This window comes from Euphorbia lathyris, chromosome 2 (genome assembly GCF_963576675.1).
Source record: "Euphorbia lathyris chromosome 2, ddEupLath1.1, whole genome shotgun sequence".
Classification (NCBI taxonomy): domain Eukaryota; kingdom Viridiplantae; phylum Streptophyta; class Magnoliopsida; order Malpighiales; family Euphorbiaceae; genus Euphorbia; species Euphorbia lathyris.
In genome coordinates this window covers 84,125,872-84,148,295 of record NC_088911.1, presented here as the reverse complement: position 1 = coordinate 84,148,295, position 22,424 = coordinate 84,125,872, and the positions used below count along the sequence as shown (strand labels likewise).

Sequence of the window (22,424 nt, the reverse complement as noted above, 5' to 3'; positions counted from 1 at the left end):
GAATTATAAAAATTCAACCTTTATTGAATACATGAAAAATTAAGTATAAATAGATCCGACATAATCCATATGATTTAATAACATGTTTAGCTCTTTTGTTGACAAGTGGATCTGCTACCATGTTAAGAGTTAATACATACTTCATATTAACTTTTTTTGCATGCAAATAAACTTTAATAAAATGATGTTTAGTTTCTATATACTCATTCCCGTTATGAAAACTTTGATTCTTAGCAAAAATAATTGGAGATTGACTATCAATAATTAATTACTAGAAGGTGTTAAAACTCAAATCGTTCATAAATCTGTCTAACCATATTACCGTTTCCATATTTTTTTTTATAGTGGATAACATCACACAAGTCTGCTTTTTGCTACTTCAAGAGATTTTCCCATTTTCTAACAAGAAAACATATCTAAATGTGGATTTTTTTTCCATCCAAGTCAATCTACATATGTGTATCCTCTTTGATGAAAAAGATTTCGTTGATAAAATATAAAGTAATCCATAAGTCTCCTATCCAATATACATGTGTATTCTCTTAGACGAAAATCTTTTCCTTAATAACACACAGAGTAATCTGTCTTACTTCCAAAATCATTGTTGAAGCTTTTGAAGTTAGTAGATCAAATTAAAAAGATAGTAACAAAGTAACTTGGAGATTAAGACAAACTAACAATCAATGCTTTTTTTTCTATTTCAACAATGGAAAATAAATCTTATTCTTTCTGAAGAAAAAGCGAAAACGGTATGTGCTTGGAGATGAAGATCCAACAGCAAGGGGAAATTGTTGAGAGAGAGAGAGAGAGAATCCTGTCATTAGTACAATAGCAACATTTACATCATTGGCTTCAACCAAAACAACATTGAACAAGACCAACTACTTAAATATTAGAGCATCCGAACCAACTTACCGACTTTCATAATTATTTATTACATGCTTAAATTACTCACATGCCAGCTTTGTTCCGAAGCTTGTTAGGCATATTGCAAATGCCTGGAAAGCTGACAAAGGCTGCCTATAATCCATGGTGAATGTATCATCTCCAACCTTCCCGAACTGCAGGAGGACTGATTCCTCGTCGCCTTTTCCTCCTGGCTGACTTTGGTCCACTGTTGCAACCAATTGGAAGTTCTTCACTGACGCTACTGTCACCCGCCCATGGAAATTTAAGCACCAGCATTGCAGATGTTCATGCCACCTTGGAGCTTTATTCCGCAGCACCGTGTACCCAGAAACACAAGACTCAATTCCTGTCATTTTCGATTCCTCCGGACTTTTTTCATTGCCACTAGTTTCTTGTGATACTGGACACTTCATCGAGCAAATCATCCTCCTTGGTCCTCTTGATTTTAAGAGGTTAAATTTGTAACAGACCTGTCCCACCTCAAAATTGCCTGCTGGAACTTCAGGGCTTATTTGCTTGCTTGCAAATCTGCGGCTAGACCTGCTACTTGAGGGCTTTGCTCCACTGTGCGGTGGCTGGCTGTCATAGATTGTAAAATTGGTGCCAAGGAAGTCCGAACTGTATAATACAATTGAGCATCAAAATTCATTGTCCTTTTAATGGTCATACAAAATACTTCTTACAACTGTCACCCCCTCACCCACATTCTCGTCAAAAAAGAAAAAAAATTAAACGTGGAAATAGCGGCAATAGCTATTTGCATAACAAACTAATTAATAGCGGCAATAACTCTTTGCTTCCAGGGAAACAATAAGAACAACTCGGCTGAAGTACTTAAGATTCCCAAATTTTCAGCTCCACGTAGTAGCCCAAACCATGATTTTGGGTAAAGCTCCCCAAAAACATTGTTGACAGACAGCCGATGATACAAACTAATAACAAGAAATAAAAAAAGAAAGAAACAACCAGTGAGCTCATCTCGTGGCCCTAACATCTAGCATAGTCCATAAATTTGGTTCCCCAACAAAGCTATGGTATCATAACAACATAGTTATAAAACTAAGACATAATTTATTATTATCTTCCATGTGAAATTGGCTTCACTATGTGGTCCATATGAAACAGCAAGTAAAAATTAGGATTAGCAAATTTTTACTAAATTGCGATTCAGCAACAACTATCTCTGAGATAATCCATGTAACAGATCTATCTGCAGGAGTTAACAAGGAACGGCACTAATAATCAAATGTTCAAACTTTTAGCAGAAGAATTTTATGTATTAGACTATGCTCCCATTCCCCAACAAGAGAGGCATGTCTATGCACTCCGACAGCCCTAAAAAGGACGATATATAAAATTGATCACATCTAGGCAGATTGCACAGAAATTAAAAATCTGAAAAGTTCCATGGTAAAGGATTGTGGAAAGGAAGCCTATTCTTTTCATAAAAAACCTAAAATCTGTATATATTAATCTTACCTTAACTTTCCAACATAAGCATTACTCCCTTGAGATAGATCGTCAGCATCAAGTGAGATGATATACTCAGTGTTAGCACCATGTCTATACCTCCTTGCAGCTAGAAGAAACTTTCCTTTGTCCACAAATGCTGGGAGTAAAAAAAAAAAAGATCATGCCAGTAATTTGGGTCAACCAGAATCTGAATATATTATAGCTAGAATGGTCCATTCCATGTGAAATATTGTTTTTTTTTTCATGTTAACAATGTATATATCATGAGAAAGTTTGCCAGGTATAAATACTAGTCCTTTGAATCCATTTAAAATTTTGTGCATGTGGCATCTTTTAACCTAATATTGCTGTGTGAAAAAATAAAGATCAAACAGAAATATGTTTACGATGTACAAATTTTACCCTCTACTGCATAACAGATCTGAGCCCCAGAAAATATCTATTCTTTTAAATGTGAGATACCATGTTAGTCAATATTAGGTGAGACCATTAAATGAAACAATTTTCTTTGGTAGACTAGATACTGTCAGAACCGACTGAGTAAAGTTGAATTAATGAGCCCTGCATTGTGCATAAAAGACAACTAAAATGTTTGACAAAATGAATATTTTCCCTATATATTTTGGTAACAAGAAATTAAGCATGAACAGTAACCCAATCTTGATTCAGGAAAAAAAAAAAAAAACAGTAACCCAATATGACTAATGTAGCAGCAGAATATGAAGCTTCTAAGCTCCGGTTATATTTCTGAAGAGAAGTCCACAAGTGACTACTTACATGGAGTAAGAGAAAGATAGAGGTAAAATGTTGAAGTCTTCTTGTTCCGTTTTATAAGACATTGATGGGGTAAGTCACGTGGACCAGGCTGCAGTCGAAATAAACCATTTATACATTGTATAGCAAAATTATAGACCTCTTTGACCAACAGAAAATAAATCAAAAAGCTAAATGGTGCAATTCAATTGCCAAAAATGGTATCTTGCAACCAACAGTTAACTGATACGGAAAAAAAAATCAAGTTTAAAAAGAGGATGTTTTGAAGATGAATACATCAATTACCGTAGGAAAAAGAAATGCATAAACCAATCTCAATTAATAGAATAAAAGGCATAGATGAAGTATTAGCAGATCTGCGCAGCTTGAGCAATGTCTTTTCTTGATAGAACATACACAAAAGTTTTTATGAATAACAAAAGAACTCTTCAAGCATCCAAATGGCTACAAATTTTTGAAATCTTTTAAGTGTCAAGGTGCAAGTTAAAGAACCTAGGAAAATATAATCTTTTACTTGAAAAACAAATTTTATAATTGCTTATATGTGCAATACAACAACAACAACAAAGCCTTAGTCCCGAAATGATTCGGGGAATTGCTTATATGTGCAATAAATTAGGAAAATCAAAGGATTTTACTTTCAAGATTTAAAAGTTTACTTGATCCTCCTTCATGTTATCACATTTAAATCAATAACTCTAATCATATACTTGGCCTAACATAAAGAATCTAACAAAATTGAACTCAAAGCACCAGAACATTGAGAAAAATCAATAACCACAGAATTTCAAATCCAGAATCCGAAACATCAATCGTGGTAAATAGATACACGGTAGCAATCAGTAACCGAAAGTCCAATTTAACAGAACAACCGTCGAAGCTTCATTAACAAATATGCTTAAAACATCCCATTGATTCTTTCAAAAAAAAAAAAATCCCATTAAAACCAAATCCCCTCAACCAAATAACGAAAATAGAAATAAAATTAATGCAGAATCATGGTAACTTCATTGTTGAACATTAAAAAGAACAGAATTGGAATGTTTTTCATACATTCCGACACTACTAACTTGACAATGCTAAAAATGAATTCAAAAATTTAAAATAATCTATAATTAAGCAATATAAATCAAAACCCTAATTTCACAATTGCCAATCACTCACTTCGACCAAAGAAGAAGCCTCGAAAAAAAAAACAAGAGAGAAAGAGAATAAAAAAATTAAGAATCAAAGACATTTGAAATAGAGATACGAAAATTGACCTGTTTAAGGCAGGAAGGGAAAGTAATTTTTCCGGTACTGCGAGGAGACTTGACGATCTCCTTAGTGGCGTCTCTCCATTTCTTACAAACACAAGCGCATGCGACAACATTTTGTCGCTGAGGCCACCGATCCTCACTCTCCTCCACTCGTTTTATAATCTCCCCCATCAATTCAGGTAACATACCCGCCCACCCATCGCCTGAGTCCGATTCAGCCCGCAACTCATCCGACAAATCGCCGCCGCCTCCGCCAGGTAACCTCGACACCGTCACTCCTCCTTCATCGTGCTTTTGATTGTTTACATACCTCAACGACCTAGAGATCCTTCGAGAGAAGATGGATTTCATTAGAGAAAGGAACTTTTATTTTTTTTATTTTTGTTGTTTTTTTTTTTAATTTCCCTTTTCTATATATTGTTTGATTTTGGTGTTTTTCTGATCTTTTGATCTTGGAGAGAGAAAGAGCAGAAGAAAGAGGATTTCAAGAGAGAGCAACAGCGCTGTGATGTAACAGTTAAGAACAAACGAATGCGAGATAATAAATTGAACAGGTGGCATAACGATAGTGGTTCGGATAAGAGGGAGGGGCGTGAGAATAGTCTAGGCTTGACGGGCAAAAAGAACTGGGGTCTTGTTGTTGTAGTTGGGGAGTTTTGACTAGGTCCTAATAATAATAAATAAAGTAATTAAAGTTAGTTTACTTTATATCTTATTTATGAATAATTAGAGCTTTAAATTTACTTGTAACTAAAGCATTGATTTCATTTTTCTTGTTATTACAAAAAAATAAAGTCTATTATATGTTTTTTCTTTGAAGTAAGTCTATTATGTTACTCACATGATTAGTTATTTAATTTCCAATTATACAAAATTAATCAAATTTTAAATTAGTTTTTTTTAAATTTTAAATTTACATAATAATTGTGTCGCCTATTTAGTTGACATGTTTATTGTTCCTGTTTATTGTTTGGTGTTGCTGATAAGTAGTAGATATTAGTTGATTTTTCTGTTAATAAAAACAACTGTTTCGAAATTTTATCAAACACTTGTTATTTCTTGTTTAAAACTAAAAGACAAAAAGTAGTCCAAAAAATGGAAAAAAAGGACATTAAGGATCCGTTTGGTTTACCTGTTGTTTGATGTTATAAAAAAATGCCTTTTCAGAAAGCAGATATTCTATGTTTTGTAAAAAGCTAATTTTCATATATGAAAAGGTAAACATGAGATCCCTAACTAAATACTTAAAACTTTTATTTTTAAAATAAAAAGACAAATATGTGAAAAAAGAGAATAAACCAACATCGTCTAAATAATAAATAATAAATATCTACCTCATGTACTAAGCCAAAAATTTAAATTATTATAAAATGTTAGAATATTTTTATTTTATTTCACTACATGGAAATAGTGAACCATTTTTTACAAAAATAACATGTGATATTTATTTAGATTAAATAGAATATAAAATACTTCAAATATGTGGAGTCAAAATGATTTTGATAATGACAAATAGTTGGTTATAAATAAAGCAATAAGAGAAGAATTTTCATACAACAAAGAAAAGTATTTTATATAGTATCTAAATCTGAGTGAATTTACACTTTATAGTATCTAAATCTAAGTATGAGTGGAATGACATAACATAATACTTGGAGGATGTAAAGTAGTAATATAAAGGCTTAATACATATCCAGGGGGCTGGGTAATTTAGGATACACAAAATGGAGGTGAGGGGGTTAAATGAACAAAATGGACAACTTTAGGGGGCTGGGTAATTTAGGATACACACGTGTCACGCGCGTGATACACACGGACAACATTATATCTCGGCATTCTAAAATAGGGGGTTAAAAGTAGCGTTTTTTTGGAGTTTAGGGGGTTAAAAGAATGTCCCTTAAGTTGAAGGAGTTAAATGAATAAAATGGACAACTTTAGGAAGCTGGGTATGTATTAAGCCTAATATAAAAGAGAAAAATAATATATATTTCAAGGAAAAGTTAGAAGTGTCCATATAGAAGCTAAATAAAGAGCGAGAATGGATGGGCTATTGTAATCAACCCATCTAATTCATGGAATATCTATAAGAAGTTTATTATATATCTCACTCTTGGAAAAAAAAAATACCTATAGAAGCTCTTCTCAAACCAATCATTGGGATCCACCTTAAGTTTATCAAAGACAGTCACCATTACTCATGGTTTTAAAAACCGGATCGGACTGGCCGGTTGAACTAGTTCAACCGCGAATCGGCCAGACATCCAGTTCGATTGATGTACTTTGAGATCACTACTAGTGACCCTTTAGGAATCGGATGAAACCGGCGAACTGGAATCAACCTGGTTTGGGTTAAAAATGATATAATATTTTACTGAGTTAAAAGCATACGCATACCTTTTTATAGTGCACTTTTTTTTTTTTGTTTTATTTCTCACAAGCGATATGAGATTCATAAATTTAATTTTTTTTCATCTGTGCACTGTTTATCACAATTTTTTTTTTGTTTAATATTGATTACGTGGTAGAGATGTATATCCCTCTCCCTAGTTTCAAATTTCAAGATGCCTTAGACTTCTTTTTTTTTTAGGTTAAAATTAAAAAACAAACAACATTAAATAATTATAGTTTCTATGTTTAATTTATAATTTTTATATTACATTATATATAAACAGCATATACATTTCTAACTCGAATCTGTCTAAATACATTTAATATAAATTCAATATTTTGGTTTTTAATTTTTAATTTATTAATTTCATGTTTAATTAAAAAGAATTTTATTATATATATGGTCATCCGGTTCAACCAGTCCGAGTCAACCGGTTGAACCCATTGACCCCTGAATCCTTTACCACACCGGTTCGATGTCCGGTCCGGTTTTAAAAACATTACCTTTACTTAACCCTTTAACTATAACTTGGAAGTGATAGCTCCCATTTATATAGTGTTTTTAGGATCGTTTTAGTTTGTTTTTGCTTTATTTCCATTTAATTTTAGTATCGTTTTGCTATCTTTTAGTTAAATTTAGTAATTCTCGTTATTTATGGTATTTTCTGTGTTTTTAGGTGTTTTTGGGACTGTTTGAGCATTTCCGAACCAGACCCGTGCCTTTTGGAACACTTCCGGACAATTCAGGGACCGCCGAAGCACTCTTGGGATTCGTCAGGGACCACTAGAGCAAATTCCGGAAGCCCAGAGACCAAAACGAAGGAAAACCAGACTCAGCCCCAATTTAGTGCCTGTCTCGCCGAGACAGTGCCTGTCTCGTCAAGACACAGCCCGTCTCGATGAGACGAGGCGGGCCGATGGTTCCCAAAGGGAACCATCGCGTGGTGTCTCAACGAGACGCCTAGTGTCTCATCGAGACACCCTATTGTCTCGTCGAGACACCTATTGTCTCGACGAGATGAAACGCTGGGAAGCAATTTCCCAGCGTCTCCTCACTCCCAAGGCGCGAATTTTAACCTGCAAAATGCCCAAACTACCCCTAACTAAGTCTGCACTATAAATAGAACATTATGTCATCTTTGTTAGGGTTCCTACTTCCGTTTTCCTTTTCTCTTTTTCCTTGTATCAGGTTTCTATCATTTGATTTGCTTTCATTGTAATAGTTTTTAGCTTCTTGAAGATTGATAGAGGAGAGTTCTCTCCCCATTTGTAATCGGGATCAGATGAAATCGGGTTTTAAATTTCTAATTCCTTATTCTGTCTCTTACTCAGGATCATATGCCTAATCAAGACGTCAACCGAATGCATGTGAATATACTACATGAGATTGATAACCTCACGTGGTTAATTAGGTGATTACCGTCAATTATCATTAGGATATAAACCTGAATCCCAGTAAATCGTACATGGAGTCCAATTAAGGGAATCTCCATCTTAGATTGTTTCATCAATTAATTCGAATCCTCCCCTGTCAAACGCTTTTATCTTTTATTTTAGAAATTTATCTCCATAATCACTCCACAACACATTCAACCTTTCGAACAATTACGTTTCCTACCTTAGGTCGACTAGTTGTGATAAATAGTCCTTGTGGTTCGATCTTGTGCTTAGCACTATATTACTTGTTGCGATAGGATACACTTATCCTATTAACCGCTATATAATTTACGAGCATCAGGAAGACTTCACTTTCATAGCTGCTTTTTCCAATCGTTATAAGGGGAGAAATTGAAGCTTTTACACTCGTTCTAAAGATATTTTCTTACTTCTAACGAGGCTTTCTTACTATTATAAGGTTAATTACATATATAGGATATGACTAGATTCTAAGACCGTCTTTCATTTCTCTGTGAAGGAAGCAGCTAACTTTCCATTCAGAAGTCTAGAGATGGGAAGAAATAGGGAAATAATGAGGCAACTCGGGCGTAGTCGGTCTGGACGCCCAACGTGAAGCGGCTTTAGCAGGTAGCAACATAGTTACTCAGTCTAATCTAAAGTAATAAGTATGGCTTTCCCTAGTGCTAGCATGTAATCCTAAACAACTAGCCATGTCTACCCAGTATGCTTTCCCAAGTCAGGGGTTGTAAGTAAGGAAGACTCTCACTCTCGGATGAGGAATGGGATTGTAACTAACGGTGTATGAATAAGCGATGGGAAATCCCAAAGGTGCAAGAAGGCTCATATTATGATCGGGATAAGGATAATTGGAGTTTGCAACCAACGTGGGGTAAGGAATCCCTCTCGAAGGTTTGTTCAAGAAATAGAACTCTTTCCATACATATGTTATTTTAACATTGGGATATGCAGATGTTGAGGTAAATAATATATTAAATTTATCACTTTGTTTGTTAATGATGCTCAAGATATGTGATGGAAAAAATATATATTACAATAAATGTATATCCATTTTGACAATATGAATACATGAATGGTGGGGGTGCTGATTGTCTTTGGTGATATTGAAGAACCTGTTGCTTATAAAGAATTGATCTCCATCGGGGTCTTAGTCGCTGAACTTCAATATTCATATATATATAATATATGAAAATTGGTTCAGAGGTTTTTTTTTCTTTAAAGGAAAAAAAAAACATACACAGAATTTATATGAGGAATTTTTCTAATATTTCTAAAGTTGTTTTTTTTATCATTGCAACTTTTTTGTAGTCGATTGATGGTTGTTTCTGTTGAGTTTGTTTACAAAACTGGCATATAGGAAGAGCTTGATGATGAATTGTCCTCACGGACAAATTATAATTGGAAACTTATATTGGGACAGATTGGAGGACAACTTAATAGATTATAATTTTTTTTTGTTGTTTACTAAAACATAAAACACTCATTTTACCCTTCTCCTCCTTCCCCATCTCCTCCATGGATCAATTTCTCTCTCTAAAGTACATTTCTCTCTAATTCTCCTTTTTTCTCTCTCTAACACCATTAATCAGTAGTGGATTTTATTCTTTGGATCCGATTTTTCAACCATGTATCTAATTCTTCATCTCATCCTTGGATTTAATGTGGTTCCAATTCCATATAAGAGCAATTAATTTTGAACTTTACATGCATTTTCATTTAGTACATAGTCATTTACATATCGTTCTTTACTTTCTGGAAAAAAATATTTTATCTACAAATTTAAGTTTAAGAAATTTCAATACCTATAACATCAATCTCAGTAAATAAAACTCCTTTGAACCCTTTATTCTCTGGACTCAGCAGCTTTACTATATATATATATATAAATTGGATTCAAAGATTAGCTTTTCAAATACAGGAAATCATTTTCAATCAAGGTAAATAACTAAACCTGTCTTCTTAAACATTTGTTGATTATATAGAGATTATTTTCAATCAAAATAATAATAAAAAAGTTCTGTTAAAAAAAAACTAAGCATGCATCATCGCCTCCTCGTAACTGAGGTGAATACGTTTTTTTTTTTTTTGTTATATTTCAGCTGTTGGTTATCGGCAGAATAGCACCAAAATAAAATGCACTGCTGATTAATGGTGTTAGAAAGAGAAATAAGAGTTAGAGAGAGATGTACTTTAGAGAGAGAAATTGATCCACGGAGGAAATGGAGATGGAGAAGGGTAAAATTGGTATCTTAGGTGTTAGAAGGGGAAATGAGAGAGAGAGAACAGGTCAATATAAAGAGTCAAAGGTCACAAATGATGGTCAACGGTCACAGTGACCGCCGGTGTAACAAAGTGTAAAGTTTAATAGCCATACCGAAAAGAATTGAAGTCCAGTGGCCATGGGTGTAATTTACCCAAAGTGAATTTATATATAAATTTTCCATAAATGTTTAAATGTTTGTTACTTTCACCGGAAAGTTTGTTCTAGTAAATATAATGGCCCTAAGGTCTTCAGTTTGACTATAGACATTCTCCTGACAGGAATGGGTTGAAGGTTTCATCATATACTGTAATTTTATCCTATTTTATATTTTTAGGTTCCTTTTAAACTTGTACAGTTTTTATTATTTGTTATAAATTTATATAAATCTAATACTACCATATATCTTTCTTAATGTAAAAAGAATAAATATAAAAGGCTTAATATATCAATTTATTAAATACAAAAAAAAAAAATACGGATATTATACAAGTTTAAAAATAAATAAATAATATCCAAGTTTAAAAATAAATAAAACTAAAATTAGAATATATAAATAAATAAATAATATCCAAGTTTACTGCGGAGTTCTGGGGGATCTTGTCTGGCATTAAACTCGCCATTCGCATGGGTGTTAAAAGACTTTCGGTGGAGTCTGACAATTTGGAGGCTATCAACAGAATTTCGGATAGACATGCTGTTTGTCTTAAGAGTCAGAATCTCATTAAAGCCATCTTGAGACTTCGTCCTGCCTTCGATTCTCTTACCTTCTTCCATATTTATAGGGAGCAAAACCGCGTGGCGGATCGCTTGGCAGCTGCTGGGCATGGTGGGATGTTAGGTGTTTCTACCCTTTTCGTTCATTCTTCTTTTCTGTTACCTTCTCTTCTTGAGGATAGGATTGGAGTCAGTCTTCCTAGACTGATCCCGGGTTAGATTTTTGTTTGTTTGTTTTTTTTTTCTTCCCTTCTTACCAAAAAAAAAAGATTATATAATTTTAATATTAGAAAATAATTAACTCTCAAATAACCAAAATCTCCAAATATAGTTTTAATATTATAAAAAAATAAGTTTTTTTTAATTTATTTTTAAATTATATAATAATTTCTTAAAATATGTGGAATATAATTTCCATTAAATGTAAATTACTCGATTAAATTTCACATAAATTTAGGAAGCTAACTAAGTTAATATTTTATACAAAGTTGAATGCTAACTAAACATTTTAGTTGAAAACCTATTGAGACATTATAAAAATTTGAGTAAATTATAAAATTAGATAAAATAGAAAGTCTATTTACATATTTAATCCATTTACTCAATTTACTATATATCTAGATTGATTTTGTGTGACTTTTCCATAATATCCATAATCTTTTCACTTTCTTCTTACGCGAACGTTCTCTCCCCTCTTCTCTTTGGTTGCGCAAAACGGTTAGCAGCTCCCCCATTAATGATTCCAAGACTTTTGATCTTCCTATCTTCCTTTAAATTACACGAAATCTGTACCATTTCTCCAAATCACAATGTATTTTTCTTCTTCCTCTCTTCACCTCTTGATTCTGCAACTTCCTAATCCTAGAAAACGAAATCATGGTTCTTCATCTTCCATTTTCTGCTCGTTTCTTAGTTTCTTTCTTCTTGTGACCATCGAAAAAATGGTGATTCTACGTTATTTTAATCGTTTTTCCCAGTTTATCATATAGTTTTCATCGAAAAATGTAAGTATATACTCTTTTTTCTGCATTTTTTCCATAAATCCATTTAGCATATGCGGTTTTCGTGAAGTTTGTGGAGAGAAATTTATCGATTTCACTTCGCGAAACGATGATTACACGAAGTTTGCGAAGTAATTCGATAAATTTCTCTCGCATGACTCCGCGAAATCATCGTTTCATGAAGTCAGAGGGTCACATTTTTCCTCGCAGACTCCACAAAATCATCATTTCGCGAAATCAGAGCATCACATTTCTCCTCGCAGACATCTCGAAATTATTGTTTCGCTAAGTAAAATCACCCTCTTCCTTGCACATTTATATTCACATACTTAGCGAATCCTCGTTTCGCGAAGCTAAATCTTCTTTTTTTCTGACCAACCCGAATAAATTTTTCTAAAAGTAATTAAATACATAATATTCATTCTTGAAAGCTGACGTACTAGAGTACCATGAGAGACATCCATTCTAAAAAACCTAGCCTTCCAACTATTAATTGTGAATAGAAACTTACACCGTAAAACACACCCATCCTTAATGGTAAATCATAACCTATGTATCGTAAGACATCCATCCATCAGTGATAAATAAGAACCTATATATAATGAAATGATTTATTAAAAATTTATTATGACAATCTTATTATGTACCGTAAGACACAATCATCTATCGATATTAAATAAGAACTTATATATTATAAAGTGATTTATTAGGAGTCACAATTATAAAGTGATTTATTAGGAGTCACAATTATAAAGTGATTTATTAGGAGTTTATTGTGACGATCTTATTGTAAATTTTGATAATATTATAATTCGTTATCGTTGCCATTTTTTTTGGTTATATACAACTTTACAAATTAGCTTTAAAACCCATCTAAAGCTATGCTAATTAAATTCATCAACTAAATCAAACATTAGTTTTACAAATTTCGCATATACTAATTAAATTCATTAATCCAAATATTAACTTCGTATAAGATCGAATCTGCAAAGTCACACAGAAAGAAAACAGATGCCCATAAATATTAAGAGTATAAGAAAGTCATACAAAAAATCAATCTAGATATATAGTAGGTAGGTTGATAGGTTGAGTAAATGTATTAAATATGTAAATGGATTTTCGTGTGATCCATTTTTATAATTTACCCTAAAAATTTAGAGACCATCAAAAAAATTTCCTGACAAATTTAGAGAACAAATCATGTATCAAAGCCAAAATAAAATGTTGAAGTTAGAGATGAAGAAATTTATAAATATTAAAAGTAAAAGAAGAGTAGTTGATGAAAAGGAAAGCAAGTGGTTAAACAGGAAATAAAGAACAAGTGGAAAAAGTAGTAATTAAACAACAGAAGTGTGTTGTTGTTGACGTTCCTGATTAGTTCCCCAAAAGCGGATCCCAAACTGTAACTCAGCAGCAGCTACCAAGAACTCTGCAGCCTGCTGAGGTGTCAACAGTTCAACTATTAATTTGACTGTTTTGAGGCGTAGATCATCTGCTTTCTGAACTATTCTTACCAGCCCTCCGATCTTATCATCAACATCCTGATCATTCACCAACTCACTCGCACCATCTTGCCACTGTGATAACTCTTCTGTTATCGCATTCTCTTCTCTCACCGTCTCGCACTGCAACTCACTTACCCTCCTGCATCCATATGATGAAACCTTAACTTGATTTTAGATGAAAGATAGTATAAACCATTCATGAACTAAGAACAGAAAAATAAAAAGAGTGGTTTCTCGCCTGAATTGATCCGGTGAAAGATCCCCAAGATCTCCAGTTTTTAAGCCTCTTAGAATATGAGTAATATGAGACTCGAAAAGGATACTTGATTCTGTGTACACAAGATGAAACAAGGTGGTGGGGCGCCACCCAGCTATCCAGTGGAGCGACCGTTCCAGAGAAGAGGCCCAGGGAGCAGTGAATACCCCAAGTACGTCACGCTCCGTCGCCGCCGATTTCACCCGGTAATATTCACTGTAATGGTTAACAAGAGTCTCGACTAGGCGACTAACATGGCTAATATCGTCTTTGGTTGTAGGTGGTTTAGGGGCTTTGCTGAGTTGACGGACATGCTGGTGGAGCTGCTCGAACCAGTTCTCGTAAAACTGCCCGAAACTGGTGGCGCCGCTCATTTCAGTTCTGGTGGGGAAATATGTGTGTTGGAAATTGGGGTTGAGTTGAGTTTGAATAAGTATGTGCATGTGTGTATGCATATATAAGGACAAGTGGAGACTTGGTAAAGACAACACTTGCTGAAACTATAGCATGAATCATCAATTTTACAATCGATAAGAACCATTTCCCTACCGCCTTGCAAAAACCATCCTCATCTTTCATTGTTTAATGTTTTTTGGTCTTTCGGTAAGATATATTTAGCCCCTCATCTTTATTGTTCAGATACATTGAACCTTTATTATTTATATGTGGATGTATTAGGTTATTCCGTAAATCAATTTATATATAGATATATTAAAGATCTGTTTGATTCAACTGTTAGTTAATAGATATTGCTTTTGATGTTAGTTGTGTACGGTTGTAGTAAACTGTTTATTGTTATTGTTATTGACTGTGTGTTATTAGCTGTTTAACTATTAGTGTTTGGTAAAATTATACTAAACATTTACGGTTAGTATTTAAAATTTCTAATCTGAATATGTTTTAAATTAATAAACAAATAAATTATAAAATAAAATTTTTTTTATACAAATTAATTAAAATAATTTAAATAAAAAATAAAAAAATTTATTGAACGTAACAAAACCTTGTTTTTTCCGATAATTATGTTCTAAAAATAAAAATAATGTTAAAAAGGAAACATATTTTATAGAAATAAAAAGGATAATTTTATCAATAACAAGTAACTATAAACAACTATTCATGAAAAACTCTAAAATGATGCTGTGTCCAGAGAAAGTGTTAAACGGTTATATAAACCTAACCAAACAGGCTCTTAATACACTCATATACGAATTGATTTACGGAAGAACCTAATACACCAATATATAAAAGATCAAGGGCTCAATGTGTCTAAATGAAAGATCGAGAGGTTAATGCACCAAACAATGAAAGATCAGATATTCAATGTGTCTAAATGAAAGATCGATCATTTAATGCACAAAATAATAAAAGATCATGGGCCACATATGCTTTTTGTCTTTATTTTACATTGGATATAAGGTGTAAAACTAGCCCTAAACAATTCTAATCTTGAGGTCTAAAATAATGTAATTTTACCTCTGATATTAGCGGTTAAAATTAATTTTAACTCTAATATTAATAAGTTTTGTGAATTTATCTCTTTAATCATGAATCTTATCGTCTATACTTCATATATGCATTATTTTATCACTAATTAATAATATATTATAAACATATAATTAGATCTAGAAAAAAAAAATTCAAAAGTCCAAAACTTTACATATGTATATATATTGTATTTATACGAATTGGATAATTTTTTTTTAAATATTTTACTGAATTTAAAAATATTAATCTCTAATTCAATTATTAAATCTGAAAAAAGATGATTGTATAATAATGTCTAAAATTAATCAAACTTGCCAACATTTAGAATAAAATTGTTATTAGCTATCAATATTAAGGATAAAATTGTATCTTTTTAAATGTTTGAGGTAAAATTTCTCATAGATATAAACATTATGACTATATTTGCATGTTATTCCTTTTACATTTTAATCCATTTTCATTTCCTTCTTCATTCTTTTAAATTCATTGTCTAATATTCAGTCCTTAAAAGGATTTTATTTTATTTGTTTTTAGGAAAGGTACACAAACAAACAATTGATTTGTAAACACAACTATCGTGATTTAAAAGTTTATAAACATGAATTATTGCTTTTTATTTCATTAAAAATTATTGTAGTGATTATTTACCAAAAAACAGTGAATTTGCAAATTACACAAAGTATAATATCTAACTTTACTAAGTAACTAAACCATAAGTATTAAAAATTTGACTCACATATCCTTTAACCGCAGATTCCACAAAGCGTAAAACCCATGTTTGCAAACTTTATGAACCACGAGGATTTACTTAGGAACATAACTTTTGGAACAAATGTCCTTCGGAGGTGTAAGTGAGTGGTTAGAAGATGTTTCCGACCGAGTGAAGATAGAATTTATTGATCCAGGGGTCTGATGATGAGCCTTCTTGGAGTTGAAGGATTGCTTCCAGGCGAGGTGTGACCGCTTGAGTCTCGGAGAAAACCGGAGATTTCAAAGATGCATTATCAATATGTGTACTGGATACCCGACACTCTAGAGAAAGACAAGGTTCCTTCCTTAGAGGATACGCCAAATTATGATAATGTGCTGCCTTGTGGTCCTAGAAACCAAGTGGTTAGGATTCCTCGGAGTCCTGTGACCAATTCGTTGTAATAAGGCGAATCGCCACTTAATAAAGAGAAATTTTCATCTTGCAAATTCTTCCTTTGAGTATTTTTCTTGCAGTAATATAAATATTCCAGATTCAAAAAGGGGGAGGCCACAAACACATTCCCACAGTAGAATAATGCTATCATGGCATAACTACTTTCTCCTCAAAGATAGGAGAATAGTCTCAGTGGTGGATCAATTCACCTCAAAGATAGGAAATAATTGATCACCGTCAGAGACAAGAGTTAAAACATTTCTCAAACGTGAGATCTTTACACTCTCAAATACTCTTTCCAAAAAAGAGTTTCAAGTCCTAGTGGCGGATTGGTTCACCTCAAAGATAGGAAGCATATCGATCGCCTAAGGCAGCTTAACTTCCTCAAAAGGAATAAAAGCTTCAAAGCCTTCAAAAAGGCTCACATTCCAAGGTACGGCTGGCCACCTACCTTGAACCAACAAAATAAGTCCTAAAACCTAAAATTTACTTGCTGAAAGATATGAAGTGTAAAGTAAAGATAAGGGTTGAAAAAAGGATTAAAATAAATTGTACTTAAGTTACATTTAAACATTTAAAGGAGTATCCTCCATAGCGTCTTTCTCTAAAGATACGCCCTCTAGAGGAACCTCCTTATCCGCAACAAGAGTTCCTTTTTGAGGAACCGTACAATCAATTATCAAATCATTGCTCTTGTCACCCGCCCCCTGGGATGCTTCGCCGAGGTCACTTGACTCAAGATCAACAACATGCTTGCTTTCCCCGGCTGATCCGCTCAGCTCCTTCTGAATTTGATCGCGGATGAAATCCTTAACGTTCGGGATCTTGCGATATTTAAGGCAATCCTCAACCTCGGGGACCACGTACTCCGGGTCCACAAAATCAATTTCGGGGTGGGAGAGTTTAACGTATGCCATAATCCATTCGCCATAGTAATAAGCACGTTCTCCCGCCATGATCTCCGCGTTCAACAAGGCAGCTTTGTGATTTTTAGCATCCTCCTCCATCTTCTCCTTCAAGCTGCGGATCTCGGCGTCTTTACTCTCATTAAGGGCAACGGCGGAAGCAACATTTGCATTGGCGACGGCAACCTCTTTCTCCAGCCTTTTTATGGTCGCTTTATCCGCCACCCCTTGGAGTAGATCCGCCTCCATAGCACGCATGTGCGTATACGCCTGTCGAAACAAAGGATGGTGTAAGAAACAAAAGTCTCCCCAAAGGAGATCACTCTTTCATCCAAAAATGTAAAATAAGGAAAACCCACCAAAAGGAGATCCCTTTTCCCCATCTTGGCATGGGCTGATCCGGAGAACTTGTTTTGGTTCTCCTGTACTTCACCAAGTTGACCGAGGGCCTCGACAAGATCATTGATAACTGATTCATTCTTTAGGGACCCTTTATCACCATACTTGGCGAGCCAATACCCTCCTAAGTCAGGCTTAACCACCTATGTAAAAATTAGAAGGCCCAAATCAAGATCCATGATAGAAGAAGGAAAAACGGTAAAGTAAATATACCTGCTCAAGCACCATCTTAGGTTTCTCGGCTCTTATGGCATCCGCCAATAACTTTTCTCCACCAGCAGCGACAGACCTCTTTTTCTTCTGAGGGGGATCCACGACGCCTTCAGAAGGACGCTTCCCAGAGCTCTTACAGGGATCCGCCACCTGCGTATCTTTTTGGGCCTCCAGCTCCTTCTGTTTTTTACGCATCTCTATAAGGGCGTGACTGGCCTCAGACAAACCCCTGACAAGGGAACAACGAAATAATCAAAGTTCAAGGAAGAAACAAAGTTACCTTCATCAAGTTGAGTAAACTTCATGTAAGTAATCACATCCCCCACACGGCGGACCAGAGGAATGTCATTCATCATGAATTCCAAAGCATCGGCGTACGTCCAAGCATCCGTCTTAATGCTCTTCATGAGATCCGCCACCTTCTCATCAGTATTAGTCAATATACGCAAATCCCCAGCCATGTGTTGGGGCTTAGCATTCCAATTTAGTGGGAATCCGAGGGGCTCGTTCTTCTTCACCTTAATAAAGAAATTTTTTTCGTCCTAGAGATGGGCGTTTGACATCTTACCGCAGAAGGGCGAGTAACTTTGGAATTTTGCGAAAGTATAGAAAGACTCGGATTTACGCTTCGTGGGTTTGTGAAGAGACCGGAAGACAAGAGGATTGCAGACTACCCCCAGGTTCGAAGCTAAGTAATAGTCTAGAGCAATATCCAACCAACCATTTGGATGCAGCTGGCAGACAGTGATCCTAAAAAACTCCAGGATATTCGCCATCATTTGAGGAAGAGGAAGACGGAATCCTCTCTCCACATGACTACTATACACAGATAGGTACCCTACGGGCGGACAGGCGGGTCGCTGATGGGCAGCCACCAACTCAGTCTCATAATCTTTAATCCACGAATAGCGATCCGCCAAATCAGCCAGGTCCGTGGCGCCCATACGAGACGGAGTAGTCTCTGCGCGAGGCGTCTTTTTCCTAATCGGAGTCGAGGAGGAAGCCTCCATCCCAGAAAAACTTCTAGAATCTATTGCTGGAGCAGTTTGGGCCACAGCAACGGAAAGGGTCTGGGCTCTAACTAAACAAAGACAACGATTCCTACTCTCCCTCATCGTGTTACTTAACTCTGACAAATCACAACTAGAGGTACTCTCGGATGAACTCGAGTCCTCGGAAGAAGACCAGCTAAAAGAGGGCTCAAAGGGGGAAGTCAAATTAAAAAGTTCAATGGAACAAGAACTCATAAAAAAACCCAGAAACACGACGAGAAGTTTCACTTACATAGCAAATCGGAAGTTTTGAAGCTTCTTGACGCCGGAAAAACTTTGAGAAAACGCGAGCAGGAAAATAGCAAATGAAGCGGAAAGAGAAAAGAGAGGTTGAAGAAGGTATCACCACTTACCTTGAGCAGCGCGCCTAGGACACCTGTCGCTCGGTGAATGGCCTAGAACAGAGCAACAATAAATGCGATTCATCATGACGGCGTGCAAGGAAGTGCAAAAGCCCTAAAGGACTTTAATGGAACTTAGGGGGGGCTTCTGATAACATCGGGATATTATCCACGCGATCAAAAAGGATATTTACCAAACCTACGTGAGACCCGCCATCGTACCTCGATCCGCCCGCCGAACGGTTGAGCCGATTCCCAATAAAGGCAATTAATGATCCGTTAATGAGTTAACGGCCACGCATAAAAGAGATCCGTAACCGCCATTCATGAGGCATTAATGGATACTTTCTGGTTACTGGGAGTTACGATCACATGACTATATATAGCTTGCATCACAAGCTATTGAGGTACACATTCATTCACATTCTAGCTCTAAACCCTTCTCTTGTCAATACAGTTTATTCATTATTCCTATACTGACTTTGGCATCGGAGCTTCCCCCCCGTCGAACCCAACGACGCTCCCACAGGGAAGGAATCCGATCAGAAGTTCATCACTCGTTATCAATAATCAACGAGTCATTATTTAGTTAAATCTGAGTAAGTAGCAATTGATGTTATAAAGTTCAACTCTAGATTGTATTTGGGGATAACCAGATTGACAACTGAGAACTCTCCATGTGACATTAGTACATCTATTTTCGATTTTGTCATATCAAGTGAATGAGCAATTAAGTTTCTGAATCGATATCGCTGAGAATCGGTTAGCTTAGATTAGGTTCTTCTAATTCATAACACTGTTAACGGGTTGAATATTAGCTGTTGAGGTAAGGTTATTCGTTAATTAGGAATTAACTACAGTCTTACTTAGTTAATTCATTAATTAGGAAGAATATACCAAACTAGTTGTAGACACTGGAGTCGTAGCCCTGTGATGAAAACCTTTTGAAGATGATTGGAAATATGATCAGAAATGAATCACGGAAAAATCCCTCGTTAGAAAGTCAAAGTAAACCCTTTTTATTCAAAACCAAATTTTTTAGAGTCATAAATAGAACTTTTGCGTATCTTAGTGAGTCGTATCCTCCGAGAATTTCATAACGCACTTTTCCGGACTCAATTCGGAGGTCTAACGAAAAATCTGTGACTAGTTGAAGTTTTTAGGTGAAATTCGGGATAAAATAGGAAATAACCTTAGTTCGGATCAGTTTTAGCCTTAGGTTATTAGTCGCAAAAATGTCCGTCTCGTCGAAACGAGTCAAATGGCATAAAAATCATCGAAATCAGAGGTCATTAAGAGTATTTTTGGGCCGAAACAGAACTGAGAGGTGAAAGTAGGAGGGCGCCACGTGTCGGCGCATGATTGGAGCGCCAACCACGCGCTGACATGTGGCAGATGTGCGTCAGGATTGACGCACGTCAGCCCTACTCTCCTCTTTTGTTCCTTCTTTCCGCAACTTTAGAAAAGGTTGGATAAATACCTTTTAGCCCCTGCCTCATTTAGCTAATTTCAACTTTAGCCCTGAACCATAATATTTATCTATAAATAGCAGCTCTTTAGGTGGCCAAAGGAGGATGAAAATTAGACAGAAAATAGCCGAAATTCTAGCGAATCACTCTAATAAATTCTAGTTTTTTGCGTTCATCATCCGTGTTCCAATATTTATGATTTTTCCAATCATCCCACAACCTAGGTAAAGGTTTCTGAGGGACAAATCTTGTCTATTATTTAATATTTGGTACTCTGAAATATAGATTGTTCTCCCCTTTCTTATTTTATTTTTCATTGTTGGTTTTTATTGTCAATAGGTTGTCAAATATATTTTCTGTATATATTTGATCACTAAATTGATTTAATTTAACTATAAAGCAATGATTTACCGGTTAAATAATTTGTTTTGAGCATTTTTATTTATTTCAATCAATCTACTCTTCTTATACTTTTATTTTTGAATCTGATAATAATATTACAAAGTTAATATTATTGATCTAATTGGTTCTTTTCGTTCGTAACAATGATTTGGGATAAACGAATCAACTCGAGATAAATTTTATTTCACGATCGTTCAGATACCAATAGTTATAATAAAACTTTCTTTTCTATTTATTTGATTCCTAATCTAATAATTTTTTATTTATTCGTTTTAGTCCCTAATTTAGAACTTCTTATTTTATTCTTTCTAATCCCTAATTTAGAATTTTTTTTGTTTTATTCACTCTAGTCCCTAATTTAGAACTTTTCCTTTTATTCATTCTAGTCCCTATTTTGGAACTTTATATTTTATTCACTTTGGTCCTTAATTTAAAGTTTTCCACTTTCTTTCAATTGGGCCCTTAAATAAACTTTTTAAGTTTATTCAATTTAGTCCTTTGTCCATTTTTACACCATAACTAATTGTACAACTATGTTATTTGCTTCTAATCTTTTATTTTGGTTGATATGAGTATGGAGAAACATAATTTTGGTGCGGATTGAAGACCCGGGAATGCTCGGATGTAATTGTATTCAATTTTGTACATATTTCATTGCTTTTAGGGTTGGAATATTTTGTTTATTTTCTTTTGTATACAATTGTGCAATATGACATGAAACAAAAATGGTTTTTTCCAAACAAATCACATTCAAAACGAATTTAAAAAAGCTTAAAAGAGTTACTAATAGCCTGATTGTATTTAGAAATGCTAAGTAGGAGGCCGGTGGGTTCACCGGACGATTTTGGGGGTGCTTAATATTTCCTTTCGAGGAGATATTAACCTTCCCCAAGCGTACCTAACTTTCCGAACCCACTTGCTTCCCGCAAGGAATCTCAGTAACATTCTCGGACCTAAAATCCGGGTGGCGACTCTTTCTCCGACACCGGCCCTACCGAGCTAGTCGTTTTCTCTAGTGGACCTCGAGTCCAAACATCACCGTAGTAGTCATGG

General features: G+C 34.8%; 2 protein-coding genes across 2 annotated transcripts; both read right to left on the bottom strand.

Annotated features, from left to right (window-relative positions):
• Nucleotides 1-764: 764 nt before the first annotated feature.
• LOC136218772 (tubby-like F-box protein 7) lies at nucleotides 765-4,894 on the bottom strand. Its single transcript, XM_066005872.1, has 4 exons — nucleotides 4,419-4,894; nucleotides 3,160-3,247; nucleotides 2,389-2,518; nucleotides 765-1,527 (listed from the first exon to the last, which is right to left on the bottom strand). The coding sequence occupies exons 1-4, from the start codon at nucleotides 4,764-4,766 to the stop codon at nucleotides 948-950; spliced, it is 1,146 nt and encodes a 381-aa protein (XP_065861944.1). The 5' UTR covers nucleotides 4,767-4,894; the 3' UTR covers nucleotides 765-947.
• An 8,533-nt stretch (nucleotides 4,895-13,427) lies between these two features.
• On the bottom strand, nucleotides 13,428-14,397 carry LOC136220647 (protein DOG1-like 4). The gene is made up of 2 exons (XM_066008443.1): nucleotides 13,941-14,397; nucleotides 13,428-13,841 (listed from the first exon to the last, which is right to left on the bottom strand). Exons 1-2 carry the CDS (start codon nucleotides 14,330-14,332, stop codon nucleotides 13,535-13,537), a joined length of 699 nt encoding a protein of 232 aa, XP_065864515.1. The 5' UTR covers nucleotides 14,333-14,397; the 3' UTR covers nucleotides 13,428-13,534.
• Nucleotides 14,398-22,424: the final 8,027 nt, after the last annotated feature.

Excerpts from the sequence above, each read along its gene's own strand:
- LOC136220647 (XM_066008443.1), bottom strand. The coding sequence starts at position 14,332 with ATGAGCGGCGCCACCAGTTTCGGGCAGTTTTACGAGAACTGGTTCGAG. Across the intron at positions 13,842-13,940 it reads CTTTCACCGGATCAATTCAG|GAGGGTAAGTGAGTTGCAGT; the intron begins GCGAGAAACCAC and ends ATATGGATGCAG.
- LOC136218772 (XM_066005872.1), bottom strand. The coding sequence starts at position 4,766 with ATGAAATCCATCTTCTCTCGAAGGATCTCTAGGTCGTTGAGGTATGTA. Across the intron at positions 3,248-4,418 it reads TCCCTTCCTGCCTTAAACAG|CCTGGTCCACGTGACTTACC; the intron begins GTCAATTTTCGT and ends TTTCGACTGCAG. Across the intron at positions 1,528-2,388 it reads GCTTATGTTGGAAAGTTAAG|TTCGGACTTCCTTGGCACCA; the intron begins GTAAGATTAATA and ends TGTATTATACAG.